This window comes from Neofelis nebulosa, chromosome 11, assembly GCF_028018385.1.
Source record: "Neofelis nebulosa isolate mNeoNeb1 chromosome 11, mNeoNeb1.pri, whole genome shotgun sequence".
NCBI lineage: Eukaryota > Metazoa > Chordata > Mammalia > Carnivora > Felidae > Neofelis > Neofelis nebulosa.
Genome location: NC_080792.1, coordinates 36274665 through 36289433, shown reverse-complemented (window position 1 = coordinate 36289433; position 14769 = coordinate 36274665). Strand labels below are relative to the sequence as shown.

Below are 14769 nucleotides of genomic sequence, written 5' to 3'. Positions count from 1 at the left end.
TCTATCTCCCTCCAGGCTCCCCCTCTGTCCCCACCACCAGCAAGTGTTCCTAGGCAGGGAGAACTATGGATTCATTAGCAACACGCTCAGTAATGTGTCACTCATTCATTCATCTCTAAGAACCCCAGCTCCAGCCCCGCTGATGAAGGAGGGGAGGAAAGGAAAGGACTGGTACCTGAGTCAACATAGATGACGCCATTTCCTAAAGGTGAAATTGGGTTGTTGAGAAAACCTCAAGAAGAAGCAGGGAGGTGGGAGGCAGGACACAAGCGTTGGAGGAAGTGGCTGTGAGGAGGATTCACAGCCCCAGGAGGCGGGATGCAGAGATTAAGAGCATCGCAGATAGACGGCCCTGGGCTTGAACCCTGACTCTGGGTCATCTGGGCAAGGGACCGCCCCTCGCTGAGCCTGTTTCCTCATCTGTAAAATAGGGACAAAAACACTCACCTCAGAGAATTATGGGAGATTCTAATTAACTCCACACAGGGGCTGGCTCAGAGCAGCACCCATAAGTGGTAGCTACAGCCATGGCTCAAAGAGCCCAACTGATGAGGGTGACCTCTTCCCAACCAGTGGGGGTCCTGAGCAGCCCCGGGCCTGCTGGGAATCCCACAGGCCAGCTGCTGGAGCCCGGGCCCATCACTGCTTGGCTCTGGATGTCCCCACTGAAAATGGGGACCATGGCTGAGTCCCTTACACCAAAGTACATGTACCCACGTGTACACATTTAAACAGGGTAACAGAAACAACTGATCACACTGGCCGGAAGGGGTGGCTGGATTCCGGGGTGGGAAGGCTTTTCACGGTATACTTCTTCATACTTTTTGAATTTTGTTAACTTTCCAAAAAAAACACAAACAAACCAGGTAACATTTAAAAAATGCAAAGACCAAATTAACATGCAGCCTGAGGCCATACGAACCCAGAGGAGATCTGCTGTAGACAATAACAGCCACAGTGGCGCCAGGAGCGCTCCTGGGAGAAAGGGCAAAGAAAGGAAGGGGCATAGAAGCAGCAGCTAATTGGGGTCCCTGGAAGAGTGTGAACAGCGAGAGACAGAGGTGTGTGCCCTCAGCATGACAGCAATTCTCTGGGAGTGTCGCAGGGCTGACTGGACCATGAGAAGATGGCTTACGGTGGTCTGATGTCAAGTTCAAGCTGGCCTCAGTTGAGACACGAATTGTCAATGAAATGGAGCTACAGAAAGGGAAGAAGAGGACCGGAGCCTGAACTACTCATTCTGAGTATCTGTAGTGTGCTGTAGAAGAATTTATAACTCAGACTCCTTGGGGTAGGATGTAGCTGTGCATGGCTGTGTCCCATTCACTCCTCACAACTCTTGTGGTGGTGGTGGTAGTATTATCCCCAGTTTAGAGAGAAGGAGATTGAGGCTCAGAGAGGTTAGGTGACTTTTCCAAAGTGACACGGAAGATATTTGAGTGAACTAGGATTTGCATCTGGTCAGACGTCAAAGCCCATGCCTTCTTCACCTTGATACACGGGTCTCTAAGCCTCCTCCTGGTCTGGGCAAATCTTGGGTGGACCCCCACAAAGGGTGCAAGCCCAGAGGGGGGTGTTGGGAGCTCCCGAAGGGATGAGGAGTTAGGCTAGCATGAGGGAAGAGGAGATGGGGTGATAAGGAACGGCCTGGGGTGCTGGGGCTGGCTGTCAGGCTCCCCAGCGCTCACCAGCCAGGCCTGAAGCCCAGACGCTGAGGGGATGGCAGAGAAGGCAGGTAACCAAAGGGAGGACTCGCAGGGAGAAGGGAGGGCAGCTTAGAGAAACAGACAGAGGGGCAGACAGAGGGAAGTCTCAAGTAAAAAGCCTATACTTGCAAACACTCATCTGAGGGGAAAGGAGTGTTGGCTACACACTCATTCCAAATGTGCTATTATTACTTAAAAAGCATTTCCAGGACACCCACCACTTTGGAACATGCCTTCAGTTGTCTGCAGTCTGTGCTTTCCTCCCCCCCCCCCCCCTTCCTTCCTCCCTTCCTTCCTTCCCTCGTTCGTTCTTGCAGGCAGTGAATCAACAGTGACTGAAAGCCCAACTGCCAGCAACGAATGGTCTACGAAGGTGCGATGTCAATGGCTGCTAATAATTTTTGCACGGGGGTGGATTCCATTTTGTGAGATAGACAGATGGTATTCACAGCCAAGTCTGGTATGTCACCTTGGGCGGGGCTGGGTTCCTGAGCTCACTGCCCAGATGTCCCATAACTGCCTTACCCTTGTGGAGAATGCTCCTTTGGGTTCAACCGGGTATAATTCCAACACTGACCCAGCAGACCTCATGCCAGAGGGAGCATAGAGTCACCCGGCCCGGCGACAGCAGAGCTTGGAAGGCAGGTGGAAGGAGGACCCGGAGGCACTCGTGTGGGTGGGGAAGCTCTGCTGTGTCTGTGTCTCACTGTACTCGGTGTACGGGAGTGCGTGGGATCCAGCTCAGAATAGGAAAAATGTCAGATCTTTATAAAAACCCAGAAGGAGACGGGAGCTATTAACTACGAGTTCTCAGTAAACATATTCTTTTCATATTAGCCTCACAGAGAAAGAAAGGGGGAAGGGAGAGAAGAGAAAAGTGAGCACAAAGAGTGGATGAAGAGCTGAAGGCTTTAGAAAGTCACCAGGAACAGGGGCTGGAGGGGGGCCTGGGGAGTCTAACCAGGAGCCAGCACCTACCCTTGGGTAAGGCTGGGGGAGGCCACGGGTTCCCCCAACAGCTGCAGCAAGGGTGCGGCCGTCCCACAGGCCACGGCCAGCCTCTAGACATCAGTGCTGCCTCAGAAAGGTTGAGGGCAAGCCAAGATATCTACCGATGAAATGACTTGATATCCGGGATTTGCTTCAAAATAATTCATTAGTTGATGTATGTTAAAGCCAGGTGGTACATGGAGGTTCTTTATGCAAATACCTCTACTTTTCATTATGCCTGAAATAACAAAATGATGATAACAAGCAAAGTCTTTCATTTATTTATTTTGAGAGAGAAAGAGGTGGAGGGAGGGGCAGAGAAAGAGAGGGAGAGAGAGAACCTCAAGCGGGCTCCTTGCTGTCAGCGCAGAGCGTGACGCAGGGCTCGATCCCACAAACCGTAAGATCATGACCGGAGCCAAGCGCAAGAGTCAGACGCTTAACTGACTGAGCCACCCAGGCGCCCCAGCAAAAGTCTTAACTGGAGGAGCTAAGAAGAGATCACAAACTGCAGGTAGAATGCTAGCAGAGGAATATAAGCCATAGGATACAGGCAGAAATTAATGAGATTTGTGTCTTGGGTTTTCTTAAATAACACTGCAAAACAGGGGTTCTTAGCCAGGAAATGATGTGGGATGGACCCTGAACTCCCTGTAATTGTGGGCAAAGTGACCTGATAGTTTTCGGCAAGATTTCAAAGAATCTGTGACTTTCCCCCAGAGGTTAATAAACTGTATTCTCTCTCAAATATTCTATGCATTCATTAGTCACTTGGTGTGTGGTTTTAAGTAGAGGATTATTTTCTAGAACTGGCATATTCACATCTGGGCCCTGTGTTTTTGTCTCTTCTCTCAGTCAACCATACCTGGAACAGAGCAAAACTGGCCAACCCCCTTCACAGCCCAGCTCCCTGGGGGCAGCTCCCAGGGCCCCCACTGTCCCTGAGCCTCAGCAGTGGAGGTTGGGGGAAAGCTATGCCCGAGAGAAGGGCAGTCAGGGGGGAGGGGAGGCCAGTGAGGCCCTCTGGGGTCCGAGAGAGGCAGGGGGAAGTGGTGTGAAGGCCATCATCCTCTGACAGACTCACTGGCTTTTGGCTGCGAATGTCCAACAGAAAGCATGGTTTCGAATAGTCTGAGGCACAAAAGCCCAGAGAATTCCTTAGGAAACACCTTCCCGGTCCTCACAGGGTAGCACAACACCCGGTGTGACGTGACTCATCCCCCTTGCCATGAATTCTTTCAAGGAGTCCAGCTCCCCACAAGCTCCCCAGAATGCGCCAAGCAGCCCATCCATCACCCGTCCTCGTAGCCTGGTGGGCAGGGAAAGTGGGGTTAGTTTAGGGAACACTGAGGGTCTCATCTTGGAGCCATCTCCACAGTTAAGTCAAGGCTTGCAGGCCTGCCCCATTTCCTGATACATTCAGGCGAACATTTCACAAGCTCGTGTGAGAAACGGGGACTTGGCCCTTGGCCTTGGGAACAGAGGTGGGAACAGAGGATGGAACACGGGGTCCAGGTATGACTCTGGAGCTGGGGCTCTGATCTCTGCTATCAACTCACTTCAGAGAAGACATCTGAGGGCTGAAGCCATTCCCCACTCTCCCACAGGAGGGCACAGACAGACCGACAAGGACTCTTGTCTCCCAGCGCTCCTGCCTTCTTCCCCGGGCCAGGCACCGAAGCCGGGAGGCTTGCCTGCCCCCTCAGGTGGAAAGAGATGGAGAAGCTCAGTGGACTCTGCCCATTCCCAGAGCAGGCTGCAGGACCGAGGGTAGTGAGACAGGCTAGAGAAGTTCTGTCCCAGGACACAGCCTGATGAAGGCTTGTGGCTGACGTGCCTCTTTCTGAGCTCTCACCTCAGAAAGACCTGCTCCCTCCTTGCCACCTCTCCACCCCAAGTCCTGGTTCCCATCCTTCTTCCTTTGGAAACCCCACCCCAAGCCCCCTCTGCCCTGAACACACACATTTCTTCTCAACCCTCCTCTGGCTTTCAGGGTTCAGACATCTCTCTCAAGGGAGAGAGGTGGGAGCACTCCAGGAAGCTCCTCCCTCTACACCCCCTTCCACCAGAACCGTGACTCTGAGGGCGTCCTCCAGAACTCAGTTTTCTCCATCTATGCAAACTGTCAACACAGTGGAAGGTGCAGGACCAAGAGAAAATGCTTGCTGGGAAGTTTAGGACTGTGTCCTCATCCTTCCTTTACTGTGGTCCCTGCCTCCACTGCCTCCTTCCCAAACTCCTCACAGTGCTTCACACTCTCCACCCCCCGCCCCCCCCCCCCAAGCTCAGGTCAGGTGGCCTCAGTTTCCTCTTGTCAGGGAGGAAAGAGGGACTTTGTTGTGTCTGGGCACTGTGGCCTTTCCTGCCCAGGAACCAAAAGAATGGGGCTGCAATGGAGACTTCCAGAGACATCCCACCAGTTGAGAGATGTTTCATAGTGTGCAACAGGGCCTCCTTTTATTGCCCCCATTGCCTCCCAGAAAGGACTCCAACCGTGGGCCAGGAGAGCACACAGACTCCATGGGGAGCAGGACCAGGCTACTTCCAGTGGGTCAGCCTTGGGGTTTCAAGACACAGCTGGCCAGATTCCGAGAAGCACAGACCATCGAAGAGTCTCGTTTTGATTTTTTCTTTTAAACTGTGCTTTATTTAGGGCTAAGCTGGAGAAAGCGTCATCCAATAGTTACAGAAGGTTACAAGGAGTTTTAGGGAGTTGAGTGTGAAAAGAGCAGTTGTACTGAACTGCGGCTGTTTTTTTTTTTTTTTTACAACATCTGGACATCCTAAAAGGAGGAGCCAAGAGAAAGAAAAAGAAAATTTAAAAAATAATAATTAACTAACAAAATAGACAGAAAGAAAGGAAGGGCAGGAGGCCTAAGAGGAACCAGACATTTGTTCTTCTAAAGCAAAAAAAGGGGAAAATGGTAGGTCCATGAGCCTCCTGGCCTCCAGATAACCCGGACATCAATGAGAGGAGGGTATCAAGGCAGAATGCCAAAGCAAGTCTTCCCAACGGTGCAAATAAATTATAATAAATATGTTATACTTTAAAATATATGTGTTCTTAAATAATTCAGTGTTTTTTCTGATTCTGAGTTTTTTAAGCAATGTCTTTTTTAACTGCTCTAAAGTCATTTACCAAAGATAAATATCGTGCTTTCATTAAATAGTTTTCCTTGTTTTTTTTCTCTATCATTACAATTAAAAGTCCTACAAAATATGCAAATTTATTTACAGAAAAACAGAGCCGGCATCATTTAAACATCCCTGTTTTTCAAAATTCCTTGTAAACAGTTTCAGAAATTCTTCAAAGATTGTTTATTTTTCTCTCTCTTGTTTAAGGTTTTTGTGTGTGTGTGTGTTGTTTAGTTGTTTTAAGATGAATTTCCCAGGTCTCCCTTGCCCGGAAAGTCTCTGGAGCAAGCATGGAAGGCGAGTGAAGCGGCAGGTGTCGAGGGCTTGCGGAGAGCGGGCGAGCGCGCGCAGCTCCCGAGCGAAGCAGGCGAGGGCGGGGCGGCGGCTTTCCCGCGATGGCGCGGCCCCCACCGGCGGTGCGCGGCCAGGAGCCCGCAGGTCTGGGCGAGTCCGGCCTGGCCCTCGGGGTCCACGGCGTCCGACAGCACTCGCGGGGAGAAGGGATCGATGCTCAGTCTAAACTCTACAAAAGTACAGTCCTACAACATCTGGGATTTTAGCAGTAACGCTAACTTCTATAGGTTTTTTTTTTTTCCTTTTTTATTTTTTTTTTTATTTTTTGCTTTCCTCTAATTTTTCTTCTATTATATAGGTATTTTAAACTTCTCCTTTTTAAAATTCTGTACAACTATTATGATTTTAAGAGGGGGAAGAGTTAGAAGCATTTACAGACTTTTCACAACAATTATCTTGCCTTGTAAGTCCCTTTTGTCCCCTCCTTGTTTTCTCACACTTCACGGTTAATGAGTTTTAATATTTTTGTTGCTTTCCCCAAATATTCACCATTTTGTTCATCTTAACAGCTCCATCCAGACATATAATACAGAAAACCATAGGAAAGTGTCATAGACTTGAACGAGGGTAATCAAAGCGCCTCTCAAAGTATCAAAGAACTATTACCTTGCTGTTTTAAAAGCATTGAAGCATTATTTTTCCTTTTTTTTTTTTTGTTTTTTTTTTGTTTTTTTTTGTTTTTTTTGTTTTTTTATTACATTTTTCATAGAATCGCTCTAAGCTGTTTCAAGAACAGCCATGAGGCAGGAAGGAGGTTTTCCTCCATCCCCCTCTATTGGGCATAGAGCTACACAGCTGCAATAAAAAGTTTGGTCCTTTGGTCCCTAAATAGCTAAAGGAATGACAGATAGAGATGCTCAGCGGCGGCCTCCCCGCCGCCCCCTGGGGACCAGGCCCCACCACACCGCTCGCCCCAGCCTGCCTCAGGCGCCCATGGGCTGGAAAAGCCCCGGGGATCGGTAAGCAGCGTCTCTTCCCTCTTCCCAGCCTTTCAGCCTCCCCATCTGGTCTCAAGTTATTTTGTTATAAAGTTGCCTTTTTTGTGTTTTTTTTTCTCATTTTTCTTCATCATCTTCTTCTTTGTGTCATATATATTTTTCCCCCAAACACGTGCCCTCTGAACTCCACAGACGCTATACTTTCCTTGAAGAAATGTTACAGTCACAGAGAGTGTCTGGAGTCTTCAGCTTGATTGATATTGGCTGATATGTCAAAGGTGTCATCCAACAGTTCTCATTTATAAATATATATAGAGAGAGGTTTGTTTTTTAATGTAGCCCGTTCAGCATCCTGCCCTAAAATGAAGAAAATCAGGGCTGATTAAGTCAAGAGAGGAAACACAAAATGCATCCAAACACCAAAAAGGACCCTGCCTCAGGGGTTAGGGTGGGAGCTTTGGGGGATGGCGGGAGGGAGGGGAGAGACCAATATGAGAATTAGTCATGATCATGATACATAGAAAAGAAATTGACTCTTCTATTCAGAGTAAGAAACCACTGGAGGTCTAGTGGTGATGGTCGTAGCTGAGGTTTGGTTGCTGGGAGAGGGGTCTCGATTTGGGTTCCTTTAGAGTTCTGGAATGGGGGGATGGCTAGGTCTAAAGGAAAAATTTGGGACTGTGGGATATGAATTCACAATTAAACCGATGTCTGAGGGATCTAGCCCAGATACAATATGTATACAGAAGCCTAGCAAACAAGATAGCAAAAAAAATCTAGCAGCCCAGCCCATTCCTCCCCTGCTCGAGGAAAAGAAGCAAGACATCCGTGACATGAATTTCGCTGAACCTTTGCCCAGTTTCCAGCCAACAGCTTCTTTCCCAGGATCAGAAACTATTTGCGAGGCTATGTATATATATGTATATCTGGATATATGTGTAGAATATATTCACCTGCACATATGTGGATATACATGGATATGTGTGTATGTATATGCATAGATACACACATACACACACACACACACATAATATTTTTCTCATACATGCCAGGGAATTTAGAGGAAATTCGGAACTTCAAGGGAGCGGATGGGAGAACCTAAAAAAGTTAGAACGGATTTCATCATCAAGCTTAAACAAATTAACTCAGTTCTCGATTTTTTGAGTGGTGAGTTTTTTTGATGTTTTGTTTTGCTTTTAAGAAAAAAAAATCATGATCTGACTAGAATCAGAAGGAGAATGCTTAATCATTGTGAATTAACAAATGAGACTCATCTCCAGTATAGCAAGCAGCTTTCACTTATACATGGGGGTGACTGGTTACATCAAGAGAGTTAGAACTGCAAAGCCCCCAGCTGAGGGGACAACGTCATGCGTATATCAATCCATGCTGGCAGGTTTTTCACACTGTTGATTCAACAAACAGCAAACCGTACACAGCAGTCTAAACAATTACAACACCAAATAAAATAATAATAAAATTAAAAAACACTTGTCAAGGACCCTTTTTCAGTTGTAAACAAAAAGGTGCATTTTGCTTTTGTCGGTACTGTTTTTTCCAAACCAACCAAAAAGCCCCCCCCCAACCCCCGGTCCCCCACCTCCCCTCCCCACATTTAATTTAGCAGAAGTGGCTACAATACAAACCTTACAATTGTTACCAGGCTCTCTCTCAGAGGCCTCTGGCTTTGTACTCTAGTTTTTGGTTTAGAATTTTTTTTTTTTTAAATCATTCTGTAACAGTAGAGATTTTGTTTTTGTTTTTTGTTTTTGTTTTTCCTTTTGAAGTGAGATTTAAAATAGCCTAACTGGAAAAAGACCAGACCTAGGAAAATGTCAATTGAAAAAGGCCCCCAAATTTCTAGAAAAAAATAAAATCACAATATTTTCAAGTGCAAGTAAATCAACCACGCATAGATATTTTTAAGATGTTTTCCTTAATTTTAAGAAAAAAAAATAATGGTTTGCACAGTTAAATGATCCCATGTTCGATAATTCAGGAATTCATCTTTATTTTTACTATTTTTTTGTTCTTTTGTTTTGTTTTTTTCTCTATGTGACATCTAGAGAAGCATAAAAAACGCTGAACAAGAAAAACCAAACAACAGAAAGTAAAACCACTGCAAGCACCAAGAACAAAACAAAAATGAGCACAGCAAAAAAGATTGTGGCAGCACAAAAGTCAAGAAAATGCACGTGTGATCATGACTGGCCAATCATCAACTGATACAACATCCAAGAAAAACGCTCCAATCACAGCACCTCCACGAAACTTGACGGCAATTGTCATGCAACCGATTCTTAGCCTTGTTACATGACGCCATCATGTCACACTGTGAACTTTGAGTTGATTTGAACTTACGGATGGGGGACTGTTTTCTCCACTCTCATGTGATTACGTGAACTTTATTCCTAGCTCAGCGCGAGACTGTGGTGGATTTGACTGGCCCTGGTTGGGTTGTTGGAATTTGATTGAATGACAAAAGAAGAAAAGATTTATATATATATTTATATATGTAGAGAGAGAGAGAGAGAAAGAAAGAGAGGACAAGAGAGTGTGGGCAAGGGGGAGGGAAGAGGTGGGGGCAGGTTGGGTGGGGTTGGGGAGTGTGGAAGGGCAGGGACAGTTGGGTCGAGGGTGAAGAAGGGCAAGGAAAAGTTAAAACAAAATCAAAAGGAAAAATATTTATACAGCACCAGACCACAGCATCAATCTAAAAGCTCGGATGAGAGAACAGCAGTCAAATCATAAGAGAACTGAAACGAACTCAAAGAATGGAGGAAGCCGGCAGACAAAGGACATGGGCACATCAACACACACACACACACGCACACACACGTACACACACACGGTTGTTTATGCAGACACGTGATCCACTGTGAACAGTAGCAGAACCTCACACAGGGCCACTAAGGGCATCCATCATGCGTTGGGAAGAGGAGGAGGGGCGTGGGCAGTTTGGCAAGAGGGCTAGGAAAAAAGAAAACAGCCCCTCAAGCCACCGTGGCCAGCAAGCAGATCGGGGAGCACACTCTCTGCTTTGTATCATCCACGGTTCTCTCTCCCCGGTGGGGGGGGGGGGGGTCACTCTCTCCTCACCCCACCCCAGCCTTCTGTGGCGTCAGCCTGTGGACCAGCAGGGGGAGCCTGTCAGGGTGGCCCTGAATTGCAGGGTAGATCAGAGGCTGGCTAGGGTGACTTGTATCCGAAGGGTCCATCCACGGAGCACTTTGCTGCTGCAGTACTGTCCACACCGACAGCAACTCGGCCCTCCCGCCCCTTTGGTCCCGCCTTGGCCACCATTCCTAGAGAAGGGCGTCTCCACAGCAGGAGCACCCACTGTGTGGTGCTATGGTCCTCTCTCCTCTTCCGTTCTGCCTCAACCCTCTTTTCTCAGAACCTTCAGAAAACGAACATGTTCAGTTTTGAGATGGAGAGTAAATCACATCAATGTTACCGGAATTCTATAAACACGCCTCGGCATCGCTGACTTCATTTCACGATCACTTCGTACCCTTTGCTTTGCTCCCAAGGTGGCCCACGTGGCCAAAGTGAAGCTGCTTCCCGGCCTGTGAAGCCTTAAGAAGGCCCACAGTGCTGACCCGTGACAGGGCTAAATGGAAGACTATAGAGCATCCTGCAGGGTGGGTAACACAGAAAAGGACAGTCCACCAGAGAGGGAGGTGCTCTGGCTGTAGGTCTCCAGTCTCTGCTGCTGTCACTCCTGCTCTGCTGACCTCCCTTACTCCACCTCCTCCTCCATTCCCTACACCCCTGCATGTGTATCTTTCTAGACTGGCCCATCTCACAGGCTCTTACCTGCCTTCTTTACTGGCGGAGCCCCAAGTGGTTGAGGCTGAGTCCCCTTCTCTGTCAGCCATCATCAAATGTTTCCACTTTGAGTTATCTTCTGCACTCCTCACCACTTCATGGTCCTTTGCCCCAACCTGGGGATTTGGGGGTCCCCAGCCCTACCCCCTCCTCATGGTTACCTTTGAGCTTGCTCCCCAGCCCCTGCTCCCCTGCGGCACTCAGGCCTGTGCCAAAGCCTCCGCACCCGGCTTATCTGCAGGGTTCTCAATCCACCGGGCTTCTGCACAGAGCAGACTTCCACTCTAAGCTTTGTGTCTTTCTTCAGGGAGTGTGGGAGGGAAGCCTGGGACCTGAAATGTCACTGTGGATAAGCTACCAAGTAGCTGAGGGGTGACCCAGCCTCCAGCTCTGCCTTCATCAAGAAGCTCTCCCTCCACGCCCCCTGCCTGCCTGCCCATCCAAGCTGGGCTCTTGTTCTTCCAACAGCAGATCTCCCTCACTGAGACCGGGGCCCATCGCATGGCCCAGAAGTCCTGACATGCCACATCTCCAGCCCTTCCCCAAAGAAAACCCTTAGACCCACCCAGGATATCCAATGAATGGGCTGATCCCTTTGGGTGGGAGAGGAGGCCTAAGAACCGAGGAGGGCAGTGCCACCAGGTGTCAGCTCTGGCAACTGCAAATAAGGGACCCCCCTGCGGAACTCCCCTCCTTTCCCCAGCCCTCGCCCCCCGCCCTGAGCATTTCAAGGGTGCCCATTCCTCCCCACTGAACTTGCTCCTTTGCCTGCCCCAAGTCTGCCCCTAGCTGCCCTTTGGTGCCTGTGCCGTCCTGGGTCTTGAGGATCCAAGCCTATCACACAGCACCTCCTCAAAGCCCAATGTGGGGAACTCCTTGTGCACACTCTTGCCCCTCACACACACACATGCTTGGCCCCCAAACACAAACACACTGTCACACTCATTCAATCCCTAAGGAACCTCCCCAGGGCTCTGCCGGTGCACGGCTGACTAGCTGGCTACTCTCTTCACTGGGGAGCAGCCGGGCCTCTGCCTGCAGGGGTGACTCCTTCTTGGCCACCCTCTCAAAGATCCTCACAAAGTACAGTTCCAGAGGTGGCAGCAGGGTCACTGACCAGTGAGGGAGCTTGAATCAGGCCTGGGGAGCTCCAACTCATGACCTGGGACAGGAAATTAGCTGACCTGGTCAGCTAAGCCAATTCAGATGCCAGGTTCTAAACACAGCTGGGATCCAGTCATGGAAGGCCAAGGCCCAAAGCCACAGCCCAGCCCTGTGCAGGTCAGGCCCAGAGCACCCAAACCTGCACAGCTCAGAGCAGACACTGTGCGAAAGCACACTCGGAGCCACAGCCTAGGGCCCGGAAGAGAGAGGACTCCCACTGAGGTCAGACATGCTGTGCAGTGTCCTCCGGCCACAGAAGCACAGTTAGGGGTCTGCAAACCTGCCCTCAGCTTGGGGCCCAGCGCATGCTACTGACCTCTGTGGCAGGACAAGGGACTTGGGTGTGCTGCTCACTGGCTGTGGACCAGGTGTGTTTGCATTTCTGCCCAGTCTTCCTGCCTCTGCTTCCTTCCTCTTAGTTTCCTAGTAAAGATTTCTTGGAGAACCTCCCACCTTGGTACAAGATAATGAGCCCAAGCAGCCAGAGGGGCAGGGGCAGCTGGGAAGCCAGAAGCAGGTGGGGGAATCACACCCTCGGGAGACAGCAGGATGCAGAGAACCAATGTGACCCAACCCCACCCCAGCCTACCTGGGCCTCCCCTTATGGAACCTATACCCAACTACGCTCCCTCCAGCTGCCCTGCCCAGGGTCCCTCTCCTCCCCTGGACCCACCACACTTCTGTTCTGACCAGGTCCTGGCCCCCATGCTGTGACACCGTCCGTTGCCTTCATCACTGCCACTGCGGGTGGCCAGCCAGGCCCTGAGATCCCCTCCTCCCCATCACCCCTTTGCTCCTAGCTATGGCTTGTCCCTCCGCCACTGCTCAGGTCAGCCCTGCCCTTCTGAGCACCTAGGACTCATCATTTACAAACACCCTTTACTGGTCAGTAAAATCCTGAGTATTTTAGCACCTTTTGCATGTTAGTTCCTCCACTTCTCACTGAAGTCCCCTCATCCCACACCTGGTCTTAGCGCCTCCTTCTGTTACAGCCTCAAGCAGTCTTAGGTTGGGAAGCCTGAAATCCCCTTTTGTTAAAATGCTGTCTAAATGGATTAAAAGTCAGCGTTATTTGTGGGAGTTACGTTAGGTCATAGTTTTTTGGAAGAATGCTTAGTAGGGAGGAGCCCAGAGACGTGAGATGTCTTCAGGACAAGACTCTGGGCTGGGAGGGCTGGGACTAGGATAACAGTGGGGAAGTTATCACTCTCCTTACTTAAAGGCATTACGAGCACAGCCTCTGTAACTGGGCCACGGCTTCAAATCGTGGCTCTACCACTCAGTAGCTGATGGCCAAGTGACTTCTGTCTTTAAAATGGGATGTGTCTTTAAAATGGGATGGGATGTGTTCTGTCTTTAAAATGGGATGATAACACTACCCACGTTAAAGGCAGTCACAGCTTTACCATTACACCTTAGACTTGTCACCTGCAGGAACTGTGCCCTGTGCGCGGTAAGCACCGCGTGAAGTCTGGGTTCTCATCTGTCTGGCCTTCACTTTCCCTGGTGGAAGAACCCGTCTGCTTTCTAAACCACACCTCTCAAGCCCTCACTCCAGCTATGACTGCTGGCTGGTTCTACCCTGTGGACCACTTCCTATCTTCTGTGCCAAACAACAAATGTGCCTTACTTACCTCCTCCTCTGCGGATTTCTCTGACCTACAGTTTCTATCCTGGCTTGGCATCTAGGTCTAGAAGGCTCAGACCGGCCGCCTTCACGGGAGCCACAGAATACACCCAACAGGGGCCCCTCAGAATCTCAGGGCATGGCCCTGGAGCACAGCCCCTCCTCTGATGCCTTCAATACCTTGGTTTCATTAATGCAGAAACGGAAGCCAAGAGGTCATGCCTCAGTGGCAGAGCTAAGCTTACATTAAGGAAACCTGCTCTCTGCCCAGAAAGGGCTGCTTTCACTGAACGGTCCCCACTCCTATGGAAGTACACCCACCTGCAAGCTGCTTCCTGCGGTCTGTGCTTGCAGAGCCAGAAGCTCGTGCAGGCAGGATGGTGACCCGTTCACCTTTGCGTCCCAGCACCAAGCCCGGTGCCCGGCCGGAGAAGGTACCCCACTCGGAATGCATATGTGAGAACACATCTTCACGGAAGCCAGAGACGGGCAGGGGGTGGGAACTCAGGAGGCAAGAGAGGCGGGTTTTGCTTTTCCAGCCTTGCAGAGAGTAGAGGCTCAAGCATCCCCTCTGAGAGGTGAGTCCTGCTGCTTCCAGGTGGGTGGAAGATGGCTGCTGGCGGTGGTAGGGTTTGAGGGGGGAGATGGGGAAACTGGGACTCTCCCTCCCAAACTCCAGGCTCTGAACCTCCACTTGAATGTCTAACTCTCATGTGCCTGGTCTTTCCCCCAACCCCTCTTCATCTTGGGTCACGGCAACTCTGCTCTTTTAGTCGCTCCAGCCAAAAGCTGGGTGTCATCCTCGACTCCTTCTGTCACACCAGCATCCTTGGCTCTGCCTTCCAAGAACATCAAGAACGCAAACCCCTCCTACCACATCGACTGCTGTCGCCCTGGACTGAGTGGTCTGTGCACTAAACTTCTGCTTGGGGTCCTACTATGTGTCGACACAGCAACCAGTGATCACGCTGAAATGCAAGTGGGTCAATGCCACTCTTCTACTCAGAGCTCTCCAACGGTTCCC

The 14769-nt window shown here is 49.8% G+C and overlaps 2 protein-coding genes across 52 annotated transcripts in view; one reads left to right on the top strand and one right to left on the bottom strand.

The window, feature by feature from the left end:
* Positions 1–9664, top strand: part of KIAA1328 (KIAA1328 ortholog) — a 365569-nt gene extending 355905 nt beyond the window's left edge. The window contains exons 11-12 of one of the 2 annotated variants that reach the window (XM_058692242.1): positions 16–208; positions 2024–2968. In XM_058692242.1, the coding sequence (XP_058548225.1) occupies positions 16–193 (178 nt within the window). In that variant the 3' untranslated portion in view covers positions 194–208; positions 2024–2968. Of the gene's footprint in view, positions 1–15; positions 209–2023; positions 2969–9189 lie in introns of those variants that run through there. The other variant, XM_058692244.1, reaches the window with a different exon arrangement.
* CELF4 (CUGBP Elav-like family member 4) overlaps positions 5310–14769 on the bottom strand; it is a 299094-nt gene continuing 289634 nt past the window's right edge. For 43 of the 50 annotated variants that reach the window (XM_058692264.1, XM_058692258.1, XM_058692272.1 and 40 more), the window contains one exon: positions 5310–7480. Coding sequence is in view for 11 of the 50 variants with exons in the window: in XM_058692258.1 (XP_058548241.1) it covers positions 7454–7480 (27 nt within the window). In the remaining 39 variants the exon portion in view is untranslated. Of the gene's footprint in view, positions 7481–9484; positions 9572–14769 lie in introns of those variants that run through there. The other 7 variants (XM_058692254.1, XM_058692255.1, XM_058692257.1 and 4 more) reach the window with 2 other exon arrangements.